The sequence below is a fragment of the Leptidea sinapis genome, chromosome 23 (assembly GCF_905404315.1).
Source record: "Leptidea sinapis chromosome 23, ilLepSina1.1, whole genome shotgun sequence".
Classification (NCBI taxonomy): Eukaryota; Metazoa; Arthropoda; class Insecta; order Lepidoptera; family Pieridae; genus Leptidea; species Leptidea sinapis.
In genome coordinates, this window is record NC_066287.1 from 12,229,011 (window position 1) to 12,247,861 (window position 18,851).

Here is an 18,851-nt window from a genome sequence, read left to right on the forward strand (position 1 = left end):
GTACTGCCCCATGCCCTAATTTCCTATTTATTTTTCAAATTAGCGAATATGGAATGGTGGTGAAGGTCGACCTAGGCGTACTTGACTTGGCCCTGATCTGGTATCCGACTAGATCGAAAGGCAACAATGAAATAGCTAAAAAGCTTGTATGCCTGACAGCTTGAGTTAAGGAAGTTTATTTAGAGAATTATCTCAGGACAGGACGCGTGTCCGTAATCTTTCGTCTGACGAAGATTGACTTGATCGTAGTGTGTCCATGAAAGATGTTGATGTTTGAACGCATTGGGGCTGCCAGACAGAGTTATATCTAGACTATCAAAGTTCACGGGTTACCAACCATAGCAACGGTCTTAAACGAATATAATCCATATAAAATAATATTCCGCCCAGACAACACATTACTCCTTACTTGAAACTGAAAGACACCAATATCCTAAATATAGAAGGCCGGAGGCGTCTTTATCTGGTAACCCTGCTATTCGGTACCATACACGGCAAAACACCTTATTATTTGTATAATACACTGGAATGGTTAGGACAACGCAGCGCAACGAATATATAAACCAGGTCTGACTCACAGATATAAGTGGTGCCTAGGCATCACTCTGCAGCTTTCAGGGGAAGTTTCCCATACAATGCCACCAAGTGTTGGAATAATTTACTTAATATTAAAAACTTTACATTTAAATATAAGAAAATTATTTATATAATTACTGTGTATTGTATCCCTGAAACAACTATGTATTTTCATAACATTTATGTCATATTATTTTATTTTCTATGTATTTTTAATTGTAGTTACATATTATATACAGAACCCTTTCCCATTAATAATCATTTATGTATTCATTCTTAATAAGATTAAGTATAAAAATATTTTAGCACACTATACCAACCTATACAAATACATATATATTGCATACCAATTTATAACAATGCCCAGACTACAATAATTACTGTCTACTCCAAATGTCACGAGGGGCTGCTGAAAACCAGTGGTGTGTTGGTGTCTCAAGCACTCAACAACTGAGTCAGATCCTTTTAGCAATGAATCACGCGCCGCACATTTTCTCTACCTGTTTCATATGAAAATTGATATTTTAAATATTATATTGCTATTTTTCATCTTTCTTTAATTAAGTATATATAATTTTTTTTTTCTTCTGTAATGTGATTTAGCATTGTAATATGTAATTTATAGATAAGATAAGTGTGTGGCGTTAAATAAAGATTTTTCCATTCTATTCTATTTAAATAAAAAAAATACTTCTTGAATAAACTGGAAGTAACTAGTAATTTCGAACTGAGGCAGAAATAGAACGTTTAATTAATAAGACATCTTACATAATAAGTACAGCAAACGCCCTGCGGATGACATCTGAAGTAAGATAAATAAGCAACATACATAAAAATAGATAACTATACACGTTATAATTGTCAGGAGACGAATATAATCCTATCTTACAAATATGTATTTTTAATTCACCAGCTCTTAGTCCAATAGCACTTCGTTACCTATTTCATATGTAGGCCGCGTCCTCACTATATTTTCATAAAAATTTCAACGTTTAAATTTGATAAAGCGAAATCTGCCTTCAAATACCTTTCATCCTGCTTGATGTGGATCGCTGAAGCGTCACGCCGCCACTTTAGCTTTTTATGTAATGTTCATTTTATTTAAAAAGGCAGCGTTTTTGTAGATTCCACATACTAAGTAAATTTTATTTATAAATTTAGTTTTTTTTAATAATAAATAATTGATCTATTTGTACTGTCCCCATAACAGTTGTTTACTAAATTCAAAATATGATATTTGAACCTTTACACGGATTTTTTTCAATATCGATCACCAAGAAACACTTTTTACGATTTTAAGCTTTTCTCATTCTTTTTTCACGATTTTGACCTTTCCAACGATATGTTATGGGGGTCTGTACTAACGATGTATGTATGTAACGCCATCGTTACATACATACATCATTAGTTACTCATAAGGTGAAAACTGACTTGTAATGTATCGCATCGCGTTTTTGTAACAGAAACTAATGACTGACTTGTAACGTTAGTTTGTAATGTATCACCGCGTGCTCCACTCGACTGTCGGTTTCTAGCGAACCCGTTTGAGTGTTACATTACAAGTTACAACTTTACAAGTCAGTCAGTGCACGTCACGTCGTCGCGGGAGCAAGTTGCAAGCGCGAACCACCTCATTTTTCCTCACGATTTTCAATAAGTAACATCGAAAGAACCCTTTTATTTATCGACAATTACAAAGGAAACCCACAAATTTTATTTAACTCATGCAAATCATTTCAACAAATAAAAAAAAGGATGCTTGGGTAGACGTCTGACATTGATGATACATTACAAACATACGGTACAAGTCAGACTCCACCTTTAGGGTATGGACCCCTAAAATAGATTGCCGCGGCGTATACCTACAATAAAAATATAGTGGCCTTACACAGCGAATCGAAATCTCAGTCCACCATATAATGAAACAAGAATGTACACGAAATGTGAATCACATTTGAAGTAAACCGCAGAACCGCGGTCTGTCTTGTGTGCTGCCAATCAATTGTGTGACATTCTGATTTACGAACGTTAATTGTACACGTCGGGAGTTGCCGACACACACACGACTGTACAGGAACATTGATAATGTACAACTTAGGGGAACGCTTTCGATTACACTGAGTAATTAATATACATAATTATAGGCAATGCACCTCCTATAAAAACAAACACGAAGTATGGACATGCCACAAATTACAACATAATAAGCTTCGACAGTTGTTTAAAATATTCTTGGTCAATAAGCAGCAATGTAAAATATATATTCAGTTTAGATTCAATTCGGACGAAGGAGAAAAACGTGCTTTACATTGTCTTTAAGCACACTTTTTCCCTTCCGCTATCAGACTGCGAATGATACGTCCTTATATGTGTATATCACTTCATTTGATAAAATGAAACAATATAATATTGAAATACAACATCTGAATAAAGTCTTATGATAAATATATCAGTCGGTATTTAAAACAAAACACGTGTGAAAACCATATCCAATACTCCCGGGAAATCAGCCGGAACAACAGAAATGTCTGAAAAGAATATTGATCCTTTTCATTCCGGCTCTATCACGCAACCAGTACCTACGAATGAAAGACGTGCACTTAGGATTCTTTGATAGATTGGTATTGGCATTTAAGTCCGTATTCTAGGAGACCAATACCTACGTAAATCACAATCAAGTGTGTGTTATCTGACAGTAACAAAATACACTCGATCACGGATCACGTATTGAGATACCGTTCTGGAAGCTGTAACACACTGAAGTAGATCTGTGGCGCTGAAGACCATGAGAGTACCTGGTTTGTGCAACTTATTCAACAACCGTTGTTTCACCTGTGCCCAAACGCGAGACATAACAGTATGGTTATGTAGGTATGTTACTGGTAGTGGGTACTGCATAAAGATTAGGTACCCCTTCACTGAATATGTCGCAAAGATATTATAAGATATAGATAAGAAATGCAATAAGAAATTGCCACTAAAGACGAAATTGGTTCGTAAGCTCAACACGATCATCCAAAACTGTGATAACCACAACGTATATAGAAGAGAATATTCTAGTGGAAAATGAAAATTCAAATTGCAGCAGACAATAGCCGCATACCATTACGAGGCACACTCAATCAGCAATATGACATGATGATTTTAATATTAACGATGCAGTTCGCACACGCGGCATAACATTAGCATAGTATTGATGAAAACATAGACGCAGATTCAGTTTGATTGGATCTGATCAACTGCGGAATTCAGGCAATTTAATTTTAACAAACAATGATTATTGTGATGATAGCAGTTGATGCAATTATTTATGGGGTGTCAATTGGTAAATTATTGTAAATTGGAACAGTCGTCTTTAAACGACTCATGAAGCATCTTTTAAAATACCTCCGTCGTATTGTAAATTAACTTGTTTAAACAAAAAACAACTTACATAATGGTTTGATGAAGTATTATAGCAACGAACATAGCACAAGTTAATCGTTATATCATAAACGGCCTTACATAAAACTTGGTATAAATTTACACCTGAGAATAAACCAAGAATATGCTAAATGTTTACAAATAGACATTTTTTGTTATGATTAGTTTATTAGGCTTTATAACGTCATATGTATGACATATAGCCAACATTTTGCATATTGCTGACAACACTGACAATACAATCATAATTTTGAAGTTTTCCGAATGTCAGGCAGCCTTGCAAATAAACGCGGTATACGTTATACATTCGAATAAACTAATCGTAAGCAAAATGTCTATTCGTTAACATTTAGCATATTCTTGGTTTATTCTTAATTATAACTTGATACCAAGTTTATTTGTAAGGCCGAAAAAGTTTTGTGTTTCGTGCTGGTCACGACTGGAGTTTACTTACTTGGATTTCAAAAACTATCCCAAACTGCTTAGTGCCACCCCGACAACCTCGGAAACGATATCCAAATTCATGCAATGAAAATCTATATGTAAATAAAATGATACATTTAAGGCAACGCTTAATCTACCTCTTCATTAAATTTCTAAACCGAATAAAATTATAAAATATTAAAGAAGGTTTATTATTATTATATTATATATATATATTAGGTAATAAAACCTTACTGTCTACGTTTACGCCTACCGTTAATTTATTTTGCACTGCAGGCAGCGAGTGTTTGATATAGATTTAGCTAAAATATTACAAAAAAGCATCCTATTTTCATTGGCTCAGAAAATCTAAGATAAGATAAATTCCATCGGGAGTTTTAGCGAATTTTATTTGACATTTAGATCTTGCGCAAAGTTCTAAAAGAACAATGAAATACAATAAAGGATCGCGTACACAAAACAACATTAGCAAACAAAGGAACGACTTTAAAGCAGTTTACAGAAGCGCTTTCCAGATACAAGATAATAGCGGAATGTCTAGATAGATAAGTAAATGTATGCAAATCGTCAGCTAAAAGTTCCGTTGTTCAAGTGCCAAAATGCTGACTCGACTTATATAGTGGCCAACTCAGCGTAATTTATAACTAGAAAAAAGGGTGCTTGTAAGTTTTAATGGCGTTCTCTTTGTAGTCGACGAACCTAACTGACTATGTAATAAACGTTATACTGGGAGAAGCGACTATTGTGTTCGTAGACTTGCATAGAAAATGTTCAACGGGAGGATAAAATTTATTGTCATCTAGCTTAGTCTACTACTTAAGAATCGTTGAGGAATATCCTGAAACGAACCTTGCCAACGATATCGCAAAAAATTACAAGTCGTCAACAAAGCAAATAATTTGTTATGTTTTTAAACAATTTGTTATGTTTTTAAAGTGATAACTCTCACTTCTGGGATTAATACACTAATAAAATTTGATAAACAAAATTTTATGAACGATGCGGGACTAGAACCCACGACCTCTGGCGTTCCGTGCCAGTGCTCTAACCAACTAGTTCTAGTCCCACATTGTTCATAAAATTTTGTTTTTCAAATATTATTAGTGTAAAAAGCAAATATTTGCTTTTTAGCAAAGGTTAGAGCTAAGAGTTTATTTAATAATATTTTAAAATAACATGGTCGATCAAAGTACGATTGTAAATGTACATAATCAATTTAAATAGTCTATAGTCTTGTAGTATTATAATGCATCAGTGTCCTATCAGACACAAAGCGGTGACGCGTTTTCTTTCTGTTTTCTTTGTATTGTATTACGTTACATAGAGACATGATCAACACAGCAGACCAGACCACGACAGTCAGGACCGGGGTTTGAGAGTAACTGCAAGCTCTAACACAGAACGTGGAACGACCGAACATGTGAATCTCATCTGCTCATGGGATTCAAAAAACATTTATTCCTTTAGACCAAATTTCGATACTCATGAATGTCTAAATTATACCTTTGATGATAGAATACCCATGATAGGATCGACCAGTCATCCAGAACGGGGCACCACTCACCTTACGGTATATACCCCCATAAACGCGTCTACCCACTACAACGTATCATAGTCGAAGCTAGGATCGTGTCAGGCAAATCATATTATTTGTAAAAAGAATAAGATTACACCCCTATCGCGTGCCAAATATTTTCGTGTGATTCGCTGGTACGTTCTAGAAGATTGTAGCAGATTGTGATGTGTTTCTATCCCTACCTGGTATGTTTATAGCACGGTCATGATATGGCACAGTGTAACACTCCTTCATAAGTATATAGTTCTCTCGTGAACATCATAGTAACATAGAGATGTAGCAGATAGATCGTGAAATGGGGTGGGGGCACATTCTCCTAAAACGGATGTTCCACGTGGATAGTATATCTTCGCACTAATTATAATTTATAAAGTAAAAGCGGAAAAATAACTGAACAGCTTGAGTTAGATAGATTGATATATTACTACAGTGTAAATAACGCATTTAAGAAAAAACATTGCAGCAAAAATTCAATTTAAACATACCTTAAGATCGAGATCCATAACTAGATGTCGTCCAAATGAGGTGCCTCCAGTCTTCTGTATGTGCAAGAAGACCATTACGTCATGAGCGTTCAGGTCGAACCTGAAGTCGTCATGGAGGACCTCGTCGTACGAGAGGCCCGGCTGAGCTATGACGTCAGGCAGCGGTCGGCCAGGGGCCTCCGCATATGAGAGGGCGAGCGGCTCCGACACTCTATCCCTCTGGGACACGGCGCAAACCTGAAAGCAATTCGTTACTGTCATCGCGTTATCGCCATTTATAATACGGACACAATCCCATTATGTTTCGGGAAGTGGATAATTTATTTGTTTTTGCTTTACATTTTAATGGACCACGTTTTTAATGGAGTACTTAAGAGACCGTTATCATAATGTTCTCTACTTGGAAAATATATCTTTAACAGGCAAATGCATAGAGGTCTACTTAGGTAATGTATCTATGGGTTATTCAGTCATTCTTATATTGAGTGTGATTGTAGCCAACATAGCGCTTATAATATTATATTAGACGAGTAATTTTTGTATCTATATTTTGCGTATCTCGGCTTTAATAATATGGATGCAATTTACAACGCGGGGGTTTTTGGGGTTAAATAACGATCTTGGTAGGTCTCGTCTCTGGAAAAACGCCTAAAGGTACGAGTTCGCGGGACGCAGCGGCATTCGATTATTCATAGCTATATATCATATTAAAGACACAACCGGAAGAAGTTATAAGACGTAAATTGTGCGCGTTTTGTTTGCGTGCGCGGTAATTTGACTAATTACGGAACCCTTCAAGCCGAAACACAATAAACAATTCTTGCACATTGCTGCTTCACGGGAGTATGGCACCGCACTGGTGAACTACGCCGGTAAATTCACCATCTGGTGAACAATATTCTCGTTTGTTCTAAATTTAAAAAAATATGCTTCAAGCATGTTATCCAAATCATAAACATACTCGTTAAAATCACGCCAATAAGTAAATAATTTTATTTAAGCGTCTGAGAGTTTGAGATAACCTCTAAAGCGACACAAAGTCGACTAAACTGTCGTAAAAGTTCACCTTATTCATCATAACATTAACTCAGAGGGCGCCGAGGTCAAAGATAGGGCCCCACTTTGTTTGTTCGACAAATGAAGAGGGCAGAGCGCCCTTCGGCCATTAAAGCGGTCGCAATCAGGCCCCTGGCACGTTCCTAACGCTACCCACGTAGCCTTCGCTCGATTAGTAATTAAAGCAAACATAGAATAGAATAGAAAACTCATTTTTGTACTACGGAACATTGTTAGACTAAATTCAATCCAAATAATGTTTACACAATTATTGTCAATAAACGTTATCGGTCTTACAAATAAACTTATACCCGAGAATAAACTAAGAGTATGCAAAATGTTTACAAATAGATATTGCTTGATTGGATTATTCGGAGGCATAACATTTCCCGCGTTTATTTGCAAGGCTGCTTGACATTCGGAAAACTTCAGAAATATCATTGTACTGACAGTGTTTTGTCATCATATATTGATGACCAACCTAAATAGAGTTTAATTGTATCAGCTTTACTCACGATTCCTGGTGTTGGTATAGAGAGCTAGATGACTAGATAAATAAAGTTAATAATGGCTCACGAAACTTGACGAACAAAGCGTGAGAGAGAGAAGATCTCTCACAGAGAAAAGGTAAGATAGAAAAGAATACCTAATCTATTGATACTGTAACCGATTTTGATTGACAAGGCAAGTGACATGCTTGGTCCTTAGTATCTTGAATATTAAACCACTAGCTAACGCTGTGTTAACAAGTTAACGAATTGCGTTCGCATATCAAAATTATTCACATTTTAAGTTTATTCGCTAGTATATTTTTGGTCTATGGTTTTAGTAGTATTAATCCGTAAAATATTAAGAAAATACCTTGTATGTAGGTGGATAGTGACCAAAAACTGTGAAGAGACGGAAGCCCTTTTACGCACTGTAAAGTAAACAAATGTTCTTTTTATATCTACCCTCCCTACTTCAGTTAGTTTATCACAATATTAACATGCTGGCACATTGTACCTACTAGGTACAGTAGATGTCGGTGCTGCTTGACGGCACATAGGGCGCCGGTGTGGTAAACCCTCCCTCTGGTAAATGTAATGAACATGTGATGTGATTCTCTAGTCCACTGCTGATACATTATAACAATTATTAACATTGTCTACACAAATCTTATTAAAGCGATCCCAAACGCCTATAGGCGTGTTATAACGTTACAAACATTACACACTTTTGAACTGAACACAAATTGTTGGTACGTTGGATACTTTTGGGATTAGGATTAGGAATATGCACTGAACTCGTATTCGGATACTTATGTACATATTATAAATAAAACCTTAGATAACTTATACGTAGTTCAGACAAATATGTAACGACCAATGAAATTGACTTGAGATGTCGCTCTTTCAAATCTAAACGATTTGTTACTTTAAAGGGATAACACTCCTGGGATTAATTATGTAAATTAAATTTGTATTAGTCCCTGAAGCGAGGGATATCACTTAAAAGCGACTTATTCTAAACAATCTGTAAGCTACTAATATACTGCAAAGACAAAAGTGCTCGAACACTCCCCGCAAGCTTAAAATTACTCATGAAGCGAAAGAGAAACTAACATTGTAGCAATAAAGATACTCAAGTTTATGTGCAATAGAAACGTATTCAATAGCTCATGATATTCAACTTTCTAGAAGAAAATTAATCACCTTAAACTCATTGAAAAGACCTAAAATAAGTCACAACAGATAACTGCGATTGCGTCAATGATTTCTAAAGATCAGAACAGCACTATAAATACTTCGTATTTAAAATTTACTTTTGTAATACAAAAAAGAACAAACAAGTCTACGTGACATCCAATAATAAGTTACTTTGTGGAGTGTAATGTATTGTTAGAACTCGGCGGTAGAAATTAGATGAAACAGCTATCTAGTGCACTCGCTGGAAAAAATGCGATAAAAATGCTAAGTCTTTGCACATCGACGGGGATTCTGAGCACTACTTCTAGTAATAATGCACATAAATATTTCCAATTCAAACCGGATCTGCGAACAGTGCCTAATCAGCACAACCTATGTAACTTTGACCGGTACGTCGATAGTGCAATGATCTGGAACTAATTATCATGATCGGACTGATAGACACGACATAGATAATAGACACTGATAAATTGATAATAGATAAGATATTGCTAAGCAGTACTTTTTGCGGTACTCGGCATGTCCTTGTTTTAATAGCAAACGAGTGGACTTACCAAAATATCTACCGTCGCGTTGTGTTCGTTTGTTACAAAATTGTGAATTTAAGTTTTTCTTGTTCGTACAATATTTTTATAATTTTTCGCAACGATGAGTCCTTTAAAATTGTCGTAAATTTCTACCACATCCCGATTAAGTTTTCAATAACATAATCAATGAAAACGTTGGTCCAACATAAAATGTCTCGTGCCAGAGTTTGGCGAGTCAACATCTCCTGAAGATGCCTCATGGTGATGCGAAACACGTGTCGTATTATTTAAAGACAAATATTGGAGGAAATAACACTAAAGAAAACTGAAAACATTTGGATAAAATTTTGCCTTGAATCTTACTCCGGGTACAGGTAATAATCAACAGAAGGTTCTACTGATTAGATATATTGTAATTTTTAAATAAGAGGAGGACAAACGAGCGTTCGGATCACCTGATGTTAAGTGATCACATCAGTGGCCTTTAAGGGAGGTACGCGTTCGTTTTGAAGGTACCCGTATGGTATCGTATCGGAAGCCGCACAAAGAAGCTCATTCCACAGCTTGGTTGAAGGTGGAAGAAAGTCCATTGAATACCGCACTGGGAAGGAACACCACATCCAGATGGGACGGGATGATATTCTAATTTGTGGAGTGACGCGCGAAGGTAGACTTCGGCGACAGTAATCAGTTCAAAAAGCTCTTAGGAATATTCCCGTGATAGATGCGGTAGAAGACTCACAATTTAGAAGTACATATAAGTAGATTAATATGATAATTCATGTAAAGCAAGCGTCACTGAAAAGTGCTAGAGATATTCTCAGGATACCCTCGCCGTCCGCGTCGCACAGTAATGTGGGGATAAATTTAAAACATTTGCCCGTTACCGTTATCTGCGCTCTACACTATAGACAAAACACACACACACAAACGTACAATACATTCTTAGTTTTATTATGCATATAATATTTTAATTATACTTTAATTTTAGTCCGTACACTCTGTGTTATATGGACGCTTTAAAGTAAAATATTTTTTAATCTCGGCTCTCTGATAGCGTTCGGCTCGCGCTTATTGCCGGTAGGGATTCAAGAAAAACTCAAAATTCTGATCGGCAATGCAATTGCGTTTGCCCCTTTGAGTCATTGTCTCATTAGCCCAATAGACAGAATGTACTAGTGTATAGATGACACGACAGCGCGATAATACGTGACTAATTTTGTCAATGTGTGCGTTAAGTAATACATTAATATTAAAAATAATACCTAGAGTGGCTGACAGTTTACGACTTTTCAATCAAATTCGGTTACAGTAACAGAAGATCCGCTTTTCTACTTTGCTATATCTCCGATAGAGATGTTCTAGCACGCTTTGTTTGTCTAACACTAGTTTATTTTAAGTCCAATAATATAGCTAATATTGCTACCGCGCCCTACAAACCGAAACACTATAATGCTTGGACACTACTGCGTACCTGACACAAGCATGCTGTGCACAAAAGACTCCCACTGGTAAATTTAAATAATATTCAAACATCATGGGTTCGTGACCCGTGACTTAAGAACGTCCATGAATATTACTGAGTAAAGGTCAATAATTTCTTGTAAATTCTCGCGTGAAAACTTAACATTAAACAAACTTAAGTGTTGATCATTAATTGTTATAATAAACACGAACGCTTTACATTAATTTCAAGTTTTAAACAAAGGCACAAATGAAATAATACACTTTACGAGGGGACTATAGCGACAGTAAAAGCAACATTGATTAAGGACTCGTTAATAGTAGGCAAACATCAAATACACTCGCAAAATGTAAAACCAACTCTAACAAGACAAGAAAGAGTTGATTAATCTAAATTGTAATGGGAACCTTGCATGTTTACCAGTGGGAGGCTCCTTAGCACAGGAGGCCGGCTAGATTATGGGTACCACAACGGCGCCTATATCTGCCGTGAAGCAGTAATGTGTAAGCATTGTTGTGTTTCGGTCTGAAGGGCGCCGTAGCTAGTGAAATTACTGGGCAAATGAAACAACATCGTATGTCTCGCTCAGAATTTTTGGGTTTTTCAAGAATCTTGAGCAGGACTGCATTGTAATGGATAGGCGTATCAATTATCATCAGCTGAACGTCCTGCTCGTCTCGTCCCTTACTGTAATAAAAAAAATGTTATTTGGGAATACATAACAGAATGCTAAGCTGCGTCCATAGTGTGCTTAGTGCCATTTGTCAAAGTCAAAAATGTTGTGGACGCGCTGGTTATATGCTGGCACAACCATAGTTTATTATATATATAAGCTAAAACAGTACCTAAGGAAACTACGTACAAACGTTCGGAGGGACGCACGCTCAAAGACAGAAGTGCATCTGTGGCAGGGCTTGCGATGACCGCTAAGGAACTATTTCAGATCAATGAGCGAAGAATGCATCATCATCATCTTCATCAGCCGGAAGACGTCCACTGCTGGACAACGGTCTCCCCCAAAGATTTCCACGTCGATCGGTCCTGCGCTGCCCTCATCCAACTGGGCCTACCAACACTACGTCTTCCGGAACGTTGTCACCATTCGAGGACTTTACTGCGCCCAACGGACATCTGTCCGTAGAACTATGTGCCCTGCCCACTGCCACTTCAGTTTTGCAATCATTTTGGCTATGTCGGTGACTTTGGTTCTCTTACGGATCTCCTTATTTCTGATTAGATCTCGCAGGGAAACTCCGAACCTAGCCCTCTCCATTGCCATCTGAGCGACCAAGAGCTGTCTCATAAGGCTCATAGCGACCACGACTGCGTACCGTAAGTCATCGCTGGCAACACACACTGGTTGAAAACCTTCGTCTACAGACACTGTGGTATTTGGGACGAGAAGATTTTACGGAGCTTCCCGAACGCTGCCCATACGAGTTGGATTCGACGAGTGACCTCTTTCGCGAAATTGACCTGCCTAACTGGATTGTTTGTCCGAGGTAGACGTACTTGTCGACAATTTCGAGAGTACAGTTCCCAATTGTTATGAGAATAGGTGCGACATTGACATTTGACATGATCTTCGTCTTGTCCATGTTCATTTTGAGACCTACTCGTTAGGAAGCTGTATTGAGGCCATCGAGCATGTCTCTGTCATGATTACGATATCGTCTGCGAATCGAAGGTGAGTGATGAGATGAACACTCGGGATTCTCTTCATCTTGTGTACGATGTACGTCAAGTTTACCAGTTATAATTTCTTTTCGGTTTCGGTATATGTAGAACAAACTTGGCGGTAAAATAAGAAGAAATATTAATATTTTTTGTATATACAGTCGCGTACAAAAAGCTTGAGATAATGTTGACACACCTTCCGTTTAAACCGCCGTGGGTGTTAGTGGATTATCTTTTAAACATGCGCAAACACACCCCCACCCCTTTCCCCTGAGTACTATCACGCGGGACCAATATGGATTTGTCAATGTCTGAGTTAGCTAGTATATTTTTTAATATTCAAATACTATCTGACTATACTATACTAAATAGTAACTGACAATTAACGACTTGGCTATCTTGCTGTAGAGGTGGTCTGTTAGAGTTGCTCTTCTCTTACGCACGATTTGTTTGTCTATACGCAAGTATATTGTAAGTCTATGATAACTACCGAGCGAGTCTAGTCTGGACTAGACTCGCTCAGTTGGCTCTGGAGCCAACTTTTCCCTAGCGAGGGTTTCGTAGCCTAGCTTGATAGTCTCAATCAACATCAACAAAATAAAATCGCCCTAATGAAATTTTAACTTTAAAGATACGAATATTGCACGTACAACGCGTTGACTAAACCAACGGATTCAACAGTTAAGTCGACAATACATAGGAACTATCAAAAAAGTCGGTTAGTTGTTACAGCTGTCTCAAAAGTAACTAAATATTTAATATCTATGAATACAATCCTGGTTTCACTTTTAATCTAGATCATAGAAAGCACGAAAGGACATTAAAGCGAACAATTATCAACTACCCGCATTGCAAACATAAATTTTTCTAACGCAAAACTTTGAACAAACCGCGTTAAACGTCCCAAGCAATATTGGGTACACAGTGAATTCCCAACAAACATTTCACACAACCATTTCCGCACCAAAAATGAAATACAAGTTTGCAATAAAAGTTACCCCTGTAACTATGTGTTGAACCAATACGCGTAGGGTTGTCACTCGTACTTTAATTATTCTCTTTATCTTCTAGAAATGCATTTATTAAGATTGAGTTGTTCACACGCACCTTGGTTTCTTTTCACTTTGAATATAAATTGTAGTCCGCAACAACACTACTTAATTTTTTTTTTACCTACAAGATTAGGTACATTATTAATGTAAATAAGGGAGAGCAACAGTTCAATAATAGACCCTTGCAGTACCCGATATTTAAAGGATTTCCCGGAAATCAACTTTCTGAATTATATTCTTTAAATATGAAATCAGAAAATCGAACGCAGTCTAATGTGTTGCCGCCTATGATTTCTTACACTTGCAACGGGAATTTCTTTTATTTATGTTCAAGTACTGAATAAAATGAAGTACCTGTTAAAAAAATTTAGAAAATTATAAAAGTCTTTGTTTATTTATTTAAGTGCTGACCGTACACGTCCAAACACACAAATTCGAAAACGTATCGAAAGTCTCTGTATATTCTGTGATTCCGATTCATGAGAACCATATAAATGCATTGTAATGGACAGGGCGTATCAATTACCATCAGGTGAACGTCCTGCTCGTCTCGTCCCTTATTTTCATAAATAAAAAAAATACTTCTAAGCTAATTTATTAAAAATGATAGTATACTTTCATAAAAACCGCTAGAAAAAATAACCTTTAATCTTAGAACGCAACCATGGGTGCTTCAGTTCAAATCACACGAAACTTTTTTAAGTACGTGAATAGGACATAATATAATATTTAATCTAATAAACGTAGCAACCCTATAACGCAGGCCGTTCCCAACATAACTGTTACCGCATTTAGACCTAATGTCGATGGCCGTAAAGTTTAATATGGCTTATAGCGTGTACGTGAACAATACAGTATTTGTTTTATATATCAGCACAATAGGCTATTATTATCATCCAGAAGCGTCCTTTATCTTAGTTATCAGCTCACAGGAGACATGGAGGTGGAACAATTTGTATGTAATTACAAATTTTAACATACAGCCGAGGTTCGCCGAGTCAATTTATCAAATGATATAAATCAAACTCTAAATATTAACTCTCTCTATAGAGGTTCTTCTTTTGAAATTATTGTTTGTACAAGACGAAGAAATTCTCTCTTTACACCTGCTTTTTCAGCCGCTGTTAGGAATTAAATTAATCATCATTTCATCCGGAAGAGGTCCACTGCTGGACAAAAGCCTCCCCCAATGATCGCCACGACGATCGGTTCTGCGCTGTCCTCATCCAATCTATTTCGGCGATCTTGACCAGATCGTCGGTCCATCTTGCCTACCAACACTACGTCTTCCGGTTAAATTAAATTAATACCTTTTATTTTTTCACAGCTCATCACTTCATTGAATCTGGTAGCCAAGTGACGAGCTTCAGTCAAATCGTATCAGCACAGCTTTTTCACAACCATTCATTTTATTTTATTCTCATATGTCTATAGACGGAGATCTGCCAGTCCATCAATACCTAGTTTTGGCCAAACCTTGTGTAGTACTTTTCTCAAATAATGCGCAAAAATTAAAACTAAACGGCTTTGCCGCCTCTTAAACTTAAAAGCCAGCGTTAAAATAAGTTCATCACACTCATTGTCTTCACTTGACTCATTTTGTCAAATACTTTTCAAAATTGATGACGAACAACGAACACTAAATAACATTTAACCGCGTTAAAATGGTCAAAAAAAACAGCTACTTGCAAGCCAGTCCACAATTTAAATAAACCTTTGATAAGTACATCCTTGGTTGCCACGTTTCAGGGTAAAAGATCGTTCCATTTTTAAATTACACGACAGATAATCAGTAATTTATATGACTGCTCAACCACGTCAGATTTGGTTTTTCATACAACTTCTTCCGGCCGGTGCTCGCTCGAATATATAATATAGATTATATTATATCTCCTTAGATAATATATACGTCTAGATAGAGTCTTTTGCTGCTAGACAACCGATGAAAACAGGCCAGGTTTATTACTTTCATGTGCGTGACAAGCTACGTCATACACTCGAGATTTGTGTGTCAGTTTGTCCTAGTGTGCGTGCATTGCTTATTTTGAGCGGTTAACTCGCAACCAAAAAAGCTTGGTGTACTCAGTAAGGCGAGACAGTACTTCACTAAAAGCCACCGCCTGCAACTCTATAAGGCGCAAATTCGGCCTCACTCCCCAGTACCACCTTCTTCCATTTAACCGCATACAACGAAGAGCGGCTCGAATCATCGACGATCAAGTCATCTCCGATCGGCTTGATTTTCTAGCATTGCGTAGAGATGTGGGTTATCTCTGCATCTTCTACCGCATTTATCACGGGGAGTGCTCAGAGGAGCTATTCGGGTTGATTCCAGCGGCCGAATTCCACCACCGGACATTACGTGCAAAGTACCATCCGCATCACGTAGACGTCTGGCATTCCACAACCGCGCGTTTTGTTCAAAATTTCTTGCCTCGCACAGCCACTTTGTGGAATCAACTACCGGCAGCGGTCTTCCCGAACAGATACGACTTAGGGACCTTCAAGAAAAAACTCCTCAAGGAAAAACCTCCCACCTTGAAGGCCGGCAACGCATTTCTTGATACACCTGTTGTTGCGGATGTCCATGGGCGGTTGCCTCACCTCTCCCCATCCCGTGAGCCTCTTGCCCGTTTGCCCCCTCTCATATTAAAAAAAAAATAAAAAAATAAAACCTCATTAATTTTATTCGAAGTTTTCGCAGCTGTGACAGACTATGTAGACGTATAAATGAGCTAAGTATATATCGGTATTTCACGAGTGAGCAGTGAATATTTTGCTAGTTATGACATAACACGCAATCCAGTTAAATAATACGATTACATATTCACACGCAGCGCGCGTAATTGTGTTCAGCTCGAGTCAATAACACCGTTACGTTTCGTATTTCACTTCGTCAACAGAAAGTGTTTCAAACACAATAATATATCACCATATCTAACGATACGAAACAATACATCGACGAAACTGCTTGAAATCTCCGAGTTTCGTGAATTAATTTAAATAAATTTTATTTTAATACGAATAATGTATGTAAGTATTGCTATTGTAAAGAAATGTATAATTAAATTTAAATAAAAACATTTAACACTCACAATGTATACTATCTAAATAGACTTTATTTTGTTATTGAGGATTTGAGATCACTAGACGAACAGGAAGTCCAAGGAGAAGTATTGTAAAATAAAATATAAAAAGTCATACATAACTATCTAATATATAAAATTCTCGTGTCATGGTGTTAAACTTTGAACTCCACCGAAACGGCTTGACCGATTCTCATGAAATTTTGAGTGCATATTGGGTAGGTCTGAGAATCGGACAATATCTATTTTTCATCCCCCTAAATGTTAAGGGTACACGATTTTTTTTTTATTTTTTTGACATTTTTTTTTTAATTTGTTTGATTATGAGTCAGCATTAAAAAATACATACTTACTTAAAATTTTCACCCATCTACGATCAACAGTTACTTTTGTATCGCGATTTTAATATCGGCAATACAACGTTTGCTGGGTCAGCTAGTAATATTATAAATATTGTATTGTTAAATACGATATCAAAGAGTGGACAGTTTGTTTTTTGCATTTTCTTATTACTAGCTCTTCTTTTTGCGAACATTCATATTATTATAGAACTGAAATATGCTTCTTATGCTAGATCAGTATTTTGTAATCAACATTAATTCTTTTTTTATGTTGCTGACATTTTATATTACCTACTATTAATATTAATAGGTTCCCTGTTAACTGGTCTCGAAACAGCTTTTTAACTTATTTTACTTATTTAGAGCATTAGTGACAATACCATCAGCCCAAACCAAAAAACCATTAAAAGAAGAATATTTACTCGATTACAAGAAAAACCCCAGTTAGGTTTATGGGGAAAAAGATATTGATGTAGCTTAAACCTCCACTATATGAGTTAAGTAGCAGCTTTTTAATCTAGTGATTAAAAGTTATTTGAGTTAAGAATGTGGATATTGTTAGTTAAATTTGAATCGCCAAAGAGATCAATCACGGACATAGACTGAACAAGTAACACACTGAAACGAGCGCCAGCCAAAATTAAAAAAAGGGTTTGTCAAAGAAGGAAATAACGCCCGGATTCATTCCGAGTTCCGACTTTCCAATTGTTTACTCGAATCGGATAAGTAATGAGGATCTATTATTTATATATATTATCTGTAGAGGGCATTGAATCAGACACTATAGTAATAAATAAATATAAGGACGTTCAGCTGATGTTAATTGATACGCCCTGCCTATTACGATGCAGTGCCTTAGGATTTTTGAAACACCCAAAAATTCTGAGTGCCACTTGAATGACGCTCGACAACTTGAGGCATAAGATATTAAGTCTCATTTGCCCAGTAATTTCACTAGTTACCTTCAGACCGAAACACAATAATGCTTTCACATGTCTGCTTCATGACAGAAATAGGTGCCGTTGTGGTACCCATAATCTAGCAGGCATCCTGTGCAAAGGCCTCCCACTGGTAAATACCCTAAATGTCTGACTGTCTCTTACGACATACATTTAGAGACATTTTATTTTATTTTATCTATCTAGAAGTATAAATTATCTATGCACGTATCAATATGTTTTCGGTTTTTGAATTCATATGTATGTTTGAAGGTAGTCGGTTACATTGTCTCTGGACCTGCCGGCAATGACGTCACATCGTAAGATTGTTACGGTGTACAAAACAAGCATCACTAGGATATTATTAATACAATTAAATAAAAGAAAAGATGTATGTTGTCAGTAGTATATATTGATATAAAAGTTATGTGTTGCGATGTTGATTATTATTATTATTACTTGTTATTATGAAAAATCAATGAAACAATCTATACAAATACTATAATAATAGCGACAC

General features: G+C 36.6%; 2 protein-coding genes across 2 annotated transcripts in view; both read right to left on the bottom strand.

The window, feature by feature from the left end:
- LOC126971109 (myotubularin-related protein 9) overlaps positions 1 to 18,851 on the bottom strand; it is a 339,153-nt gene that overhangs the window by 102,611 nt on the left and 217,691 nt on the right. The gene's annotated exons all lie outside the window — the stretch shown is intronic.
- LOC126971118 (heparan-sulfate 6-O-sulfotransferase 2) overlaps positions 1 to 18,851 on the bottom strand; it is a 140,162-nt gene that overhangs the window by 102,611 nt on the left and 18,700 nt on the right. Inside the window, exon 2 of the mRNA XM_050817272.1 lies at positions 6,505 to 6,741. Coding sequence (XP_050673229.1) covers positions 6,505 to 6,741 — 237 coding nt within the window. The remainder of the gene's footprint in view (positions 1 to 6,504; positions 6,742 to 18,851) is intronic.